The sequence below is a fragment of the Gymnoscopelus braueri genome (genome assembly GCF_963280865.1).
Source record: "Gymnoscopelus braueri genome assembly, chromosome: 14".
NCBI classification, from domain to species: domain Eukaryota; kingdom Metazoa; phylum Chordata; class Actinopteri; order Myctophiformes; family Myctophidae; genus Gymnoscopelus; species Gymnoscopelus braueri.
The window spans coordinates 847,501-860,008 of NC_137619.1; the positions used below are offsets into that span (position 1 = coordinate 847,501).

General features: G+C 40.6%; 2 protein-coding genes across 4 annotated transcripts in view; one reads left to right on the plus strand and one right to left on the minus strand.

Moving 5' to 3' along the window:
• map3k4 (mitogen-activated protein kinase kinase kinase 4) overlaps positions 1 to 3,505 on the plus strand; it is a 41,798-nt gene extending 38,293 nt beyond the window's left edge. For all 3 annotated transcript variants that reach the window (XM_080448621.1, XM_080448623.1, XM_080448622.1), the window contains 2 exons: positions 907 to 1,086; positions 2,337 to 3,505. In XM_080448621.1, the coding sequence (XP_080304747.1) occupies positions 907 to 1,086; positions 2,337 to 2,357 (201 nt within the window). In that variant the 3' untranslated portion in view covers positions 2,358 to 3,505. The remainder of the gene's footprint in view (positions 1 to 906; positions 1,087 to 2,336) is intronic.
• A 931-nt stretch (positions 3,506 to 4,436) lies between these two features.
• On the minus strand, positions 4,437 to 12,175 carry agpat4 (1-acylglycerol-3-phosphate O-acyltransferase 4 (lysophosphatidic acid acyltransferase, delta)). Its single transcript, XM_080450492.1, has 9 exons — positions 12,000 to 12,175; positions 9,042 to 9,223; positions 7,985 to 8,154; positions 7,717 to 7,878; positions 7,478 to 7,631; positions 7,275 to 7,377; positions 7,089 to 7,164; positions 6,226 to 6,430; positions 4,437 to 4,657 (listed from the first exon to the last, which is right to left on the minus strand). The coding sequence occupies exons 2-9, from the start codon at positions 9,217 to 9,219 to the stop codon at positions 4,521 to 4,523; spliced, it is 1,185 nt and encodes a 394-aa protein (XP_080306618.1). The 5' UTR covers positions 9,220 to 9,223; positions 12,000 to 12,175; the 3' UTR covers positions 4,437 to 4,520.
• Positions 12,176 to 12,508: the final 333 nt, after the last annotated feature.

Genomic DNA, 12,508 nt, shown 5'->3' on the forward strand with positions numbered 1-12,508 from the left:
TGAGTCAAAACTATCCCGGAGATTTTTAAGAGGACCAAAATGATGGTGGTTAATGTTGTTTGTTCATTATTTATTTAGAAATGTACTTAAACTGAAATAGCCTCTCAGGAGTTGCGTTGATAGTGGTAATTTGTTGCGTAATTTCATTTCCTTTCAGCAACAAATAGCAGTGGTTTAAATGTCACAGTGAACCTGTTAGGGAGGCTTTGACTAGGTACTGCTAGCTTGTCATTACAAAGGTCTCAGTCTCAAAGCTGATCTTACATTCTCAATTGCATTTGTTATTCAAGTTCCAATTTAATTGGAAACAAAGAGAGGGAACCTTGTGTTGAAGAAAAGCACACTAGTGTTTGATGTAAGGCTGTGACTATTGTACGGGGAACTAAAAACTAACTACAAAGACAAACTGTATGAAAATATATAGAAAATGTAAATTTGATCAAATGTGGAGGCATTTGTGCGTATGTTTATTGAGACTGGGATGTCTACGTCAGGGACCCCCAAAATTATATGTATTTGGCCACGGACCCCCATCTCAAAATATTTTGTTCCAAGGACCCCCAGAAGCAAAGATTTGAGTTACAAATGTTCGCTTTAAAAAATGTATATTCAAAGATTTTCTTAAATGTTCACGATTTTCAAAAATATCAGATATACAAGCTCATAGCGCGGCACCGTAGCCACTACCATAGACCCCACTTTGAGAACCAATGGTCTACGTGACCGTGAGTCAGCAGCCTTCACAAAGTGTGTGTTTGTGTTGTATAAAACTACTAACTACATGACAAAAATAAATAAAAACTTTTCTCATTTTAATTACAACATGATAACCGATGTCCTCTTGGCACACGTCTATCCATTACATTACATTACAGTCATTTACATTACATGTTCATATCCCCACAGAGGCCCTGGCACGAGTATGAGCACAACTTCCAGATCATGTACAAGGTGGGCATGGGACACAAACCCCCCATCCCTGAGAAGCTGAGCACGGAGGGGAAGGACTTCCTGGGTCACTGTCTGGAGAGCGAACCCAAGCGCCGCTGGACCGCTAGCGTGCTACTGGACCACCCGTTTGTCAAGGTGAGACGTCACTGTTGTATTTAACCCCCCGTTTGTCAAGGTGAGACGTCACTGTTGTATTTAAACTCCCGTTTGTCAAGGTGAGACGTCACTGTTGTATTTAAACACCCGTTTGTCAAGGTGAGACATCACTGTTGTATTTAAACACCCGTTTGTCAAGGTGAGACGTCACTGTTGTATTTAAACACCCGTTTGTCAAGGTGAGACGTCACTGTTGTATTTAAACTCCCGTTTGTCAAGGTGAGACGTCACTGTTGTATTTAAACACCCGTTTGTCAAGGTGAGACGTCACTGTTGTATTTATTAACCACCCGTTTGTCAAGGTGAGACATCACTGTTGTATTTATTAACCACCCGTTTGTCAAGGTGAGACGTCACTGTTGTATTCAACCACCCGTTTGTCAAGGTGAGACGTCACTGTTGTATTTAAACACCCGTTTGTCAAGGTGAGACGTCACTGTTGTATTTAAACACCCGTTTGTCAAGGTGAGACATCACTGTTGTATTTAACCACCCGTTTGTCAAGGTGAGACGTCACTGTTGTATTTAAACACCCGTTTGTCAAGGTGAGACGTCACTGTTGTATTTAAACACCCGTTTGTCAAGGTGAGACACGTCACTGTGGTATTTAAACACCTGTTTGTCAAGGTGAGACGTCACTGTTGTATTTAAACAAGCTTTGTTAAGTCTAACTTGATTTGATTTATTTGATTTGCACAACAGTTTATATATACATATATACATATATGCATATATACATATATTCATGACATTTTAGTTCTTTCCACAGGAAAGTTGACATTTAGTTGTTGTGCCGGTGAGGTAAGAAACCCTAGAGGGGCTTATTTGAGAACCTCACCGTTTTACATTACAAATAAATGAATTATTTATTATTAAAAACAAAAATCAAAACGAACAAAAACTAAAAATATAAACAAATATGATAAAGAAAATAGGTCAAACAATACTGTACATACTGAGCAGAAAAGACAAAGCAAAAGAAAATGTTTTGGACAAAGCAAGACATGATGCTACTATATATAGTCATGTGGCGGAAAAACTATAGAAATGAAGAGAATTAGAGAATCCATACGTGACAATATTATGGATGCTTTTCATCTAGTTTTTCACGAGACAATAGAGATACTGAACAAATCATTTGAACGGATCATTGCCGTGAACGAAATCGTTGGTTCACTGAAATGAATGTTTTTTTTCTCACCACTAATGTTCTACCTCGTCTCTAACAGGTCTGTACAGATGAAGAGTGACGGGACGGACCTCTGACTGCTCTGTGGCTTTTTTACGTTTACAAAACACTACTGTACTATATACTATATACAGTATATACTATACTGTACACTGTACTGTGTACTGTACTGTACTCGCTGTGTTGGCAAAGAGGAAAGCAAACTGTGGATGAACATGAACAAGAGGACGTGGAGCTACAGGCACATGGAGCTAAACTGAGGAACTTAAAGCCTGATTTCATGGAACTTAAAGCCTGGAAAACAGCCGATCCACAAGCTCACACAACCCGTCGCATCGCGTGACGCGTTGTGTGAGCTTGTAGATCGGCTGTTTTTTCGGGCCCACAACCATGAATGAATCAGGCTTTACTATGTTATCATTTCAGAGGACAACTGGACCTATTGGAGGAGAGGGGTGTGTCTCTATACACGTACCCATTGGTTCTGATAGGAGGGGGGGGGGTTGTACATATTGTAAGAATAGAATTGGCTTTGATCCTTGTATAAACAATATTGTAAATTTAAAAATAATTCTAACCGCTTTTATTGTTCTCACTGGAGAAGAACCTGAAAGAAGCAACGAGGAATTCACCTTTTTTTTCTCCTTTTCTTTTTTTGTTCAGAAATGAGAGGGGGGGGGCGGGGGGGGGACAGCTATGGCACTTTTAAAAAACTGTTTACCCTGAAGAAACAGTTTTATTGGGGTCCGGGGATGGGGGGGGGGAAAAGGCCTTTGATGTGGTAAAGCCTCATTCATGATGTTAGGACACTGTCGTACCTTTTTAAATGAAATGGAAAACAATCCCAAAACGCCTGATTAATTAATTCAACACTCTTTTGTCCGGAGAGTCTGCAGTAGGAAGAAGAATTTAGTTTTTATTATTTTGTATTATTTGCCAAGAGTTAAATGTTTCAGTTGGTTTGTATTGAAGCGGTTTATCCAAGTCCCACAACGTTGTGTTTGTGAGGAGCTTTTTGTTGACGTTCCCCCGGAAACGCACCCAGTCCGGAGGAGACTGGTCTGCTGCTCAACATTAAACAAACACTCACACATCCACACACACATATACAGACACTGACACACACACACACACACACACACACACACACACACACACACACACACACACACCACACCACGACTTCTGTTCCTCTGCTGCTTTTACAGTGTTTGCTGTACAAACAATATTAAAAAACATTTTGTAAGAAAAGTTGGTTTATGTATTCTTACCACCAATGGAATGGGATCAGTTGGTTATTAGTCTTCAACCCATTCAAATGGTGAAAATGTGTGCAAATCTTTCAATATTTGAATATACTTGAATATTTTTTGAAGTGAAAATGTTTAACTCAAAACTTTGCTTCTGGGGATTCTACAAATGTCTTCTAAATCCTAACAGTTGTTTTGTGTTGGTCATCAGTGGTATACACGAATCCACGGAGCGCTGCCCTGGGCGCAGCCATTGCTGCGGTGTCAATGCTCCGCGGACGCGACACCGCAGCAATGGCCGCCTACAGGCAGCCACAGGCAGCGCGGTTACATTACATTACATTATTACAGTATACAGTATACATATATACAGTTACATTAGTGGTTCTCAAACTTTTTTCATGTCAAGGACCCCCAAAATGATAGATATTTGTCCACGGATTTGTCCATATCAAAAATATTTTGTTCCAGGGACCCCAAGAAGCAAAGATTTGAGTACAAAAATATATATTCAAAGATTTGCGCACATTTTCATGATAAAAAAAATTGATCTACAAGCTCATAGCGAGCTTGTATATCTGCTATGGGTTAGGACAGATAAGACAGATGCGTTGAATGTGTTAAGAGGTAGCCCATTGTTTGCTTGTTGGGAGAACTTTAGAATGAACTTTAAAATGGCACAGTCGCTATTTTTCCCTTTGGGAGGTTTTCCATACCCCCCATGCTGCCATGCACCCACCCACCCCCATGCTGCCATGCACCCACCCACCCCATGCTGCCATGCACCCACCTAACCCCCATGCTGCCATGCACCCACCTAACCCCCATGCTGCCATGCACCCACCCACCCCATGCTGCCCAGTTTGAAGCACCTTAGCAGCATAGCTCAACACCTCATTTGCATGGTGGCCTGCACTAATCAAATGAAACTGTTTGTATCCAAAGCAGTTCTACCATACGGTCAACGCTGGATTTCAGATGCTGTCACTGGGAGCATTCAGTTGTTGGGTCACAGATTCTCCATTTCTTTTTAGGGGAATGTCATTATTTCCGTAGCTTGAGCCCTTGTTGATCTCAGTCTGGCCGATCATCCAGCGAACACCAAGAGAAACTGAAAGAATCAGGAAGAACAAACTTAGAGAAATAATATTGTCACAATTTGAGTGATGGATATTTCCAAAGTAAATGTTTTATATTGCACTTTTATGTCCCATCAAAGACTTGTTGATGGCAGCAAAGTCCTGATACACAATGTGTCTAAATGACTGACCCTTATAATACTCTGGGTGGGCCTAAGTTCACATGCAAGTGTAGAATAAAATGACCCGGCGCGTATTCTTAGCGGAGCAGGCATGCTCTACACTACTGGGACATCTGGTGAAATAACAGCATCGTCTACTGGCTGTGAAATGGAAATTGTAATCGGTGTAATCTGACGTGTTCATGGATCTCAAGGTGGGGAAAACTGTCAATCTGTGTGGACATAGATGCAGTGTTGCTGGGGTTGGGCCTAATCATGTTATGTGAATATTCACATTAATATTAAAATACTTGAATATTGATACTACATAATACATAATGTCAATACTACAAATTGTAGGAATTTGCACACTAAATGATTTTTTTGTGCCATACCCATCCCTAAACTTCTTTGCCATTTTTTAACTATTTTAAAAAACATTTCAACTAGCCGATCTACATCGACATGTTGTGAGCTTGTAGATTGGCTATTTGAACTATTTGAAAATGTTTTTAGAAATAGTAAAGAAGTTTAGGGATAATGGGTAAGGCGCCGGTGAAAATAGGGCCCTAGGACTTTGGCGTGTTGGCCAGGGGCGAGAGGGACAGATAGATGTGCTGAGTTATCAGCATAGATGTGCTGATAGACATGCAAACTTGTCACTGTTTTGAATAACAAAATAGAGGAACATCATTTGTGTAGATGTGATGAGAAAATGTTTAAATACTCAAAATGACAGAATGATGCATGCCTACTGCACTCATAGTGAAAGTGTGACGCGTGAGGGCTCTGGGGGGGATTTCCTCTCTGAGTAGAACGCTGCTGGCTACAGTCTGTCGTATCATAGACTTTCTTCCTGTGTTTTCTCAAATCATAAGAGTGATGCCTGTTTGGATTAACGTGAATCAACAACAGAAGCAGGTCCTACTATGGTACACTTTCACAATGCGATTTAGGAGAAAATGGTACAAGCTGTAGCTTTTATTTTATATTTTTGTTTTACCTCTAACCAGTTTGCATGTCTGAACTGATCTAGTGTGTGGGAAGGGGTGTATAAATAAGATGTGTAACACTGGTTTCTTTCAAAATTGTCCTGAAAAAACAAATATCAGGAGACCACAAGGTACAACAGGTGCAACGGTAAATGTAAATTGTTGCATTACAAGACTAGCTGCCATTGTTTTCTCTCTCTCTCTCTCGTCTCTAGCAGAGGAAAACAAATGGATGAATAATTAAATATTACAGTACAAGTTGATGATAAAAATGCAGGGGGCATGCTCCCAAGACAGATAAATTATACTTTGCACGAATTTAACTAGTTGTTGTCAAATCTGCTGCTTTACAGAATGTTACTTTGGACAAAGAGGAACAGGTTATTGAAATGAAGGGAATGAGCTTTAGGAGCTGCTTCAGAGTGATGGTGTCCGTATGGAACCAACCTGCACAGCAGACAGACACAGTGATCAGGACGGTGACAGCTGACCCAGAGGTCACAAGCTGAGAGACGAGGAGACCCAGAGGATACAGGAGCAAGCAGCACCAGAACAGCCAGTTGATCAGGGCCCAGTGTGAGTGGGGGGCCGGGGGGCTCATTACAGGGCCGGGGAAACGGCCCGTCTGGGAATACTGCTCCTGAAAGCTGTCCTGTGGAGACATGCACAGAAACATACCATAGATGACAGATGACACAATCCTTTAAAAATGCACCTTTCAGGAGGCCAAAGGAAGGGGAGGTAGTGATCACTTCTCCCTTAGACAGGCGACCCCCCCCCCCTTTTCTTTACCCCCCCCCTTTTTTTCCTACTCTGTACATATAGCGTTTTATATTTGTGATGATATTGAATGTTTGGTGCTATTTTTTAAATGTTGATGAATTGAATACCTAGGACCCCAATGGAAACAAGACCGCAAGGACTTTTTTTGTGTTCTCCTTTTAGACAAAGTGTTTGACTGTACTCTGTGCTGTTTTTATATTTCTGCCTAATAAGATGTTCAATCAATCAATTAAATGACCTTGTCCAGGTTGTACCCTGAGGGCCATGACGCTGCTCAGTGTCATGGTGCATCTGTGTAATGCCTGATTTATACTTAGTAATAAGAGATAAAGCCTGTAAAATACAGTATAAAGCCTGTAAAATGTTGAAACTTTCAGTTGATTCACATATTTGTTGTTGAACAACAGACAGACACCTCATGACACTTTGTCACTGAAGCATAAATCAGGTTTAAATGAGGCTGTCGTTCTACAGATTATAATGTGATTTGAATGTCGTACTACAGATTATAATGTGATTACTCTGACCTTCTCCTGGTACATCTTGTGGAGCCAAGCAGCACATTCTGCTTCCTCCTCAGGGACAGACTCCAGAGGGATTCTCCTGCGAGAAGAAGAGACGTCAGACTGCACTAATTACTGCAATTAAACCAGGCAAAGCAAGGAACCTGCCCTTTGTTCAAAATGTATACACATTGTAATGTGTTACTGTACCTCACGTATAAGTCGGCATGATACTTTTTCCCATTAAGAACTCCCAAAAAGGTTGGAACTTCATTGTTTCTAAAGTTCAGCGTGGAGTCGTACACAGCAGCAACTGCACAAGGTAGTGAAAGCAGGAGCAGACGATGTCGGTTACTGACATTAAATAGATCTGATACTGTGATGAAACTCAGTGTATCAGAATGGACGCTCACCTTTTCCTCTGAGGTTTTGCACAGTGACCCAGAAGCCTTTGGTCCTGGGCAGGAGATGGTGCTTCAGCCTGGGCAGACCTTTGCTCTCAGCCACCTGCATGCTGACCTGGTGTTTCTTGGGTGTGAAGCGCGTCCCCTCACAGAAAAGCAAGAACTGGCCCCAGGAAATTAGACTCTCATTAATAACACGATCCCAAAATATAGATCCAGAGATGTCATTCTGATGATAAAAGTCTTACCCAGAAGTGTTCTGGATAATCGTGCAGGTTCTGAAGACTCTCAGCCACTGTTCTTCTGTCTTCCTCCCATTTCCTCTTACAGAAGACTATCTCCAGGAAATACCACATCCAGCCAATCACAGGCACATACGCCAACTCTTTCTTGGCCAACACCTTCGAACTCTGAAAAGGTTTACATTTAAAGCTGATGAGAAGGGGGACACCAAAATATATTCTTTAGTTAGGAGACCAAGTGTAGATTTATCTAGTAACAACCATTTCCCCTCACCCCGAGAACGCCAAATCTCTCGCAGAAGGTCCAACCGCACAGGAAGTCGATCTCAAAGCTGTGGTTAAGCACGACAATTGCATTTTCTTTTCCGTACAGTGGGTAAGTGTTTGGGTCGGTGTAGAGCGTACATTCAGTTCCTGACCACCACTCTAGGAGCGCCACCATCTCTGAAGATAAAGACACACAATGTAGGCAGTTCTACTTAAAGGTTAAATTGTTAAATAGCTTTATATTGTGATAGAGTGTTTGTTCAGTAACAGGAGTCTCCATGTCTCTCCTTCTCTTTATTAAACAGAAAAGGCATTTTCAGGTCAGGATAACAATTTTATCTAATTTTATCTAAAAAAGAGAACTGGATACAGATTAAACAAGTGAAATTGGAAGTGATGACAAAGACGTCCTCAGACAAAATTGGAACACTTTAAAAATTAAGCTGATAAATGGATACGCTCTCCTGATTGGCTGACATGTTGTCACCTACCTGAAAATGACATTTCTGTTTAATAAAGATCTGGAGAAACAGGGAGACTCCTGTTACTGAACAAACACGGTATAGCAATGATTACTATCAGAATATAGAGCTTTAACCTTTTAACAAAAAACTTTTTGTTTTAACCAAAAATATCACTTACCCTTCCTTTAATATATTAATATATTACCCTACCTTACCCTTTAATGAATACTCTGTCTTACCACGGTGTCGCGCACCAAACATAGCCAATGTACAAGCTCACAACATATTGCATCACAACACACCGTGAGCTTGTAGATTAACTATTTTCAGTGAGCAACATCATCAAACGACAGGTTTTACGCTTTCTAAGCAAGAAGTCTCAAATGGTCTGTTGACACAAATGTAGGGAATTCAAAAGTTACAAATCAACTGAAAACAGACCAATGTGTTTTCTTATCTATATAAGAGTCAATATGTCAAGCTTGTCTGTCAGCAAGACAGACACAGCACCAACCCAGTCCTATCTTAGAAGGACATTTGATAAGTCACAGACTTTAATGTCAGCTGGCTGACTGGCTGGTAGTGAGTATATATACTCACGGCTGGAGACGCAGTATCCCAGTCTACAGTTGACCCTCCGGGCCAGCTGCTTGTCCAGCAGCCACAGCGGGAGAGAACAGACCTGTAGAAGGTTGATGGTCAGGCCGCTGACCAGAAACACGATGAAGATGAACAGGTGGCACAAGAACTGGGATTTCAGCAGCTGCAGGAAGCCCATCTTTCTGTGAAGGACACGCATGTTGTCACACATGTTGTCACACATGTTGTCACACATTTTGACATACATTTTATCGTGTCATGTAAAAAACTAAACAAAAACAACAACTAAAAACTAAATTAAAGTGTGTTTCTCCTTTGCAGTTGTAACTGTACTTAAGTACACTTTTGAGGAATTTTTACTTTACTGGAGTATTTCCCATTTTAAATATTTTTACTTCTACTCCACTACATCTCAGAAGCAAATATTGTACTTTTACTCCACTACAATTATTTGAAAACTTTAGTTACTTTCGAGATTTAGATTATTATTACAAAACATACATGAACCACTTCAGCTCTATAATTTCGGCCGTTTGAAAACAGAAGATCTACTTGTAGATCTGCTGTTTTCAAAATAATTTTTATACATGTTGAACTTTTCTGCATGAGTACTTTTACTTTTGGTACTTTAAGTATATTTTGATGCCACCTCTTTTTTTACTCAAGTAAAATTTGATGACGGGAGTATTTCTACCCTGCAGTATTGATACTTTTACTTAAGTAAAACATTTGAGTACTTATTCCACCACATGGTAAACCAAACATCTACTGCTCATCCAAAAGGGAAAAAAGAGACACAGCTCTCTTTCATCTCATTGCCTCCTAAAGCTGAATGGAGCCTTTGAGGTCAAGGACAGCTTTACTAAATGGAGCGAGCACAGCACAGCCCCCCCCTTCCCCCCCCCCCCCCTCATACTTAACCATGAGAACATCTATGGTTTGGGACGCCGTGGCCCTCAGGCAACAAACTACCTTTTTGGACCTCCCACCAGCCATTAAAAAGAACAAGAAAAAGAAGAATATATGTCCAGACATGTCTGCATGTCCCATGGAATGAGGGGTCTGATGAAGTATAGGGGCGGCCATAGCTGAGTGGTTAGTGAGCCCGCCTAGGGAACCAGCTGGCCCTGGTTGCCCCAGGTTCGATTCCAGGCTATCCCAGCATATGTGCCGATGATATGAAATTTGTCCCTGAGCAAGACTCTTAACCCCAATTGCTCACAGGTTCTCATTGGAAACAAGACCGCAAGGACTTTCATGAACGACCTGTTAAAAGGAATTATCCTTATCCTAAGTGGGTCCTTTTGGCTGAGGGGTGGTGGGGGGGGGGAAGTCCTCTCTGGAGGCAAAGTCACATGGGACACAGTGCCACCAATTGGTGAGATAAATATCACTTTCTAACATCTTTAGGCTTATGGACATTAATATAAGGAATATGCATGAGAATATGCAGTAAGAAGTATGTTTGATTGTTTCAGGACAAATGTAGCTTTTATTTACATACTAAAAGTGTGTTTGTTTTGCTGGGTGTCCCTCAGGGCAACATTGTACAGTTAGAACACTTATGTTCAGGCTGACTTCTAGGAAGTTGACTTCCAGGAGTGGCTGAATTCCAAGAATGAGAGAGAGCTCACAGGTGGAGAGGAGAAGAGCAGTTGGTGGTGGTTCTAAAACACTACATATGTTAATATATTAATCTATATATTCTGATAGTAATTGCTATAGAGTGTTTGTGCTGTAACAGGGGTCTCCCCATCTCTCCAGCTCTGTACATTTTCAGGTCGAGATACCAATTTAATTCAATCAGGAGAGAGAACACATACAGGTACATACTGTAGCAATGACTATCATAGCTTTAACTTTTTAACAAAACACTTTATATTACACCAGATATGTATTTATAGTTATCTGGAGGAATGGGATTATCAGGGCAACCAAAGCTCAAAATGGAGTGAAATACTTCCCCAAAAGATGTGCGATAGACTCTATCGGATAGGGGATTAAAATACATTTTCATGTATTCTGCTTTAATGGGTGGAATTGCTTTATATTGTCATAATATGGGGACCTCCGGCTGAAAGTTAAGTGTAATAAACTTTTAAAGAACGAGCATTATATTTGAGAGTAAATAATATACTGGCCAAACAACACCTTAGTTTGCCAACTAGGGTGTGACATGACATTGCATTTTCACACCCTAGTTTTGCAAAACAACTTACTACTACAGTACAGTGGTTATCAAAGTGGGGTCCGGGGACCTCCAGGGGTCCTTTGAATTAAGAATGACTGAACTAGTAAATAAATACCATAGCAGTTAGAATGCTCAGACACAATGCTCAGGGAGAGACTACCAGTGTCCGTTGCTAGGGAACAGCTTGGGTTCAAGTTTAAGATGATTTCCTGTCAGAAAATAAACAAACTTGAACTTAGAGAATGTTTAGTGTGAAGACACCTCGTCCTAAAATAGACTGTTTATGTTTATAGGGTTTGGGTGTAAAGGTTGGTTAAGGTAGTTGTGGTTAAATATGGAATGAATGAATAGGTTACTCTATGTGCTGCACAGCTGTTGACTAAATGTTATATACTCTTAATACACTGGATTTAACAGTGTTTTATATACTCTTAATACACTGGATTTAACAGTTTGACTGGTAAAACAAATCTAAATAAAAGCAAGACAAATCCAACTTTATAAGAACAATCTGTGGTGTAAAGAAACTAAGTACATTTACTCAAGTACTGTACTTAAGTACAATTCTGAGGTATTTTATTTTACTTTACTGGAGTATTTCCAATTTGTAGTACTTTTACTTCTACTCCACTACATCTCAGAGGCAAATATTGTACTTTTACTCCACTACAATCATTAGAAAACTTTAGTTACTTAGATAGTTAGATTTGTAGATTTATAAGTCCTTAAACAACTTTAAACACCAGTAAAATGCATGACATTTTTACCTTGTTTGCCTCCCGTTACTGTATGAAGTCCCACAACAAAGATATTGATGTTGAGGTAAAAACCAGACCACAATTTTATACAAAAGAAAAATTCACAAGGACGGCATGTCAAGTTTTTCTTAAAAAAAATATCACATATAGCCTGCTTTTGTCCATTGACAACTTCCCTCAACCAGTCCCAGTCATCATCACCACGCCCATAGAGCTAAACCACGCCCCTCAACCAGTCCCAGTCATCATAACCACACCCATAGAGCTAAACCACGCCCCTCAACCAGTCCCAGTCATCATAACCACACCCATAGAGCTAAACCACGCCCCTCAACCAGTCCCAGTCATCATAACCACACCCATAGAGCTAAACCACGCCCCTCAACCAGTACCAGTCATCATAACCACACCCATAGAGCTAAACCACGCCTGAACTCCACCATGGAAGCATGTGGTAGGACTAGCCCTGAAACATGACTGTCATATCATGACAGTCATGGATGAACTTCAACCTGGTG

Bases quoted from the DNA above. Each gene is read 5' to 3' on its own strand.
- agpat4 (XM_080450492.1), bottom strand. From the start codon at position 9,219: ATGGGCTTCCTGCAGCTGCTGAAATCCCAGTTCTTGTGCCACCTGTTC. The intron at 8,155-9,041 runs GTGAGTATATAT...CTTTATCTTCAG, and splicing joins GGGATACTGCGTCTCCAGCC to AGATGGTGGCGCTCCTAGAG. The intron at 7,165-7,274 runs GTACAGTAACAC...TTCTTCTCGCAG, and splicing joins CATGCCGACTTATACGTGAG to GAGAATCCCTCTGGAGTCTG.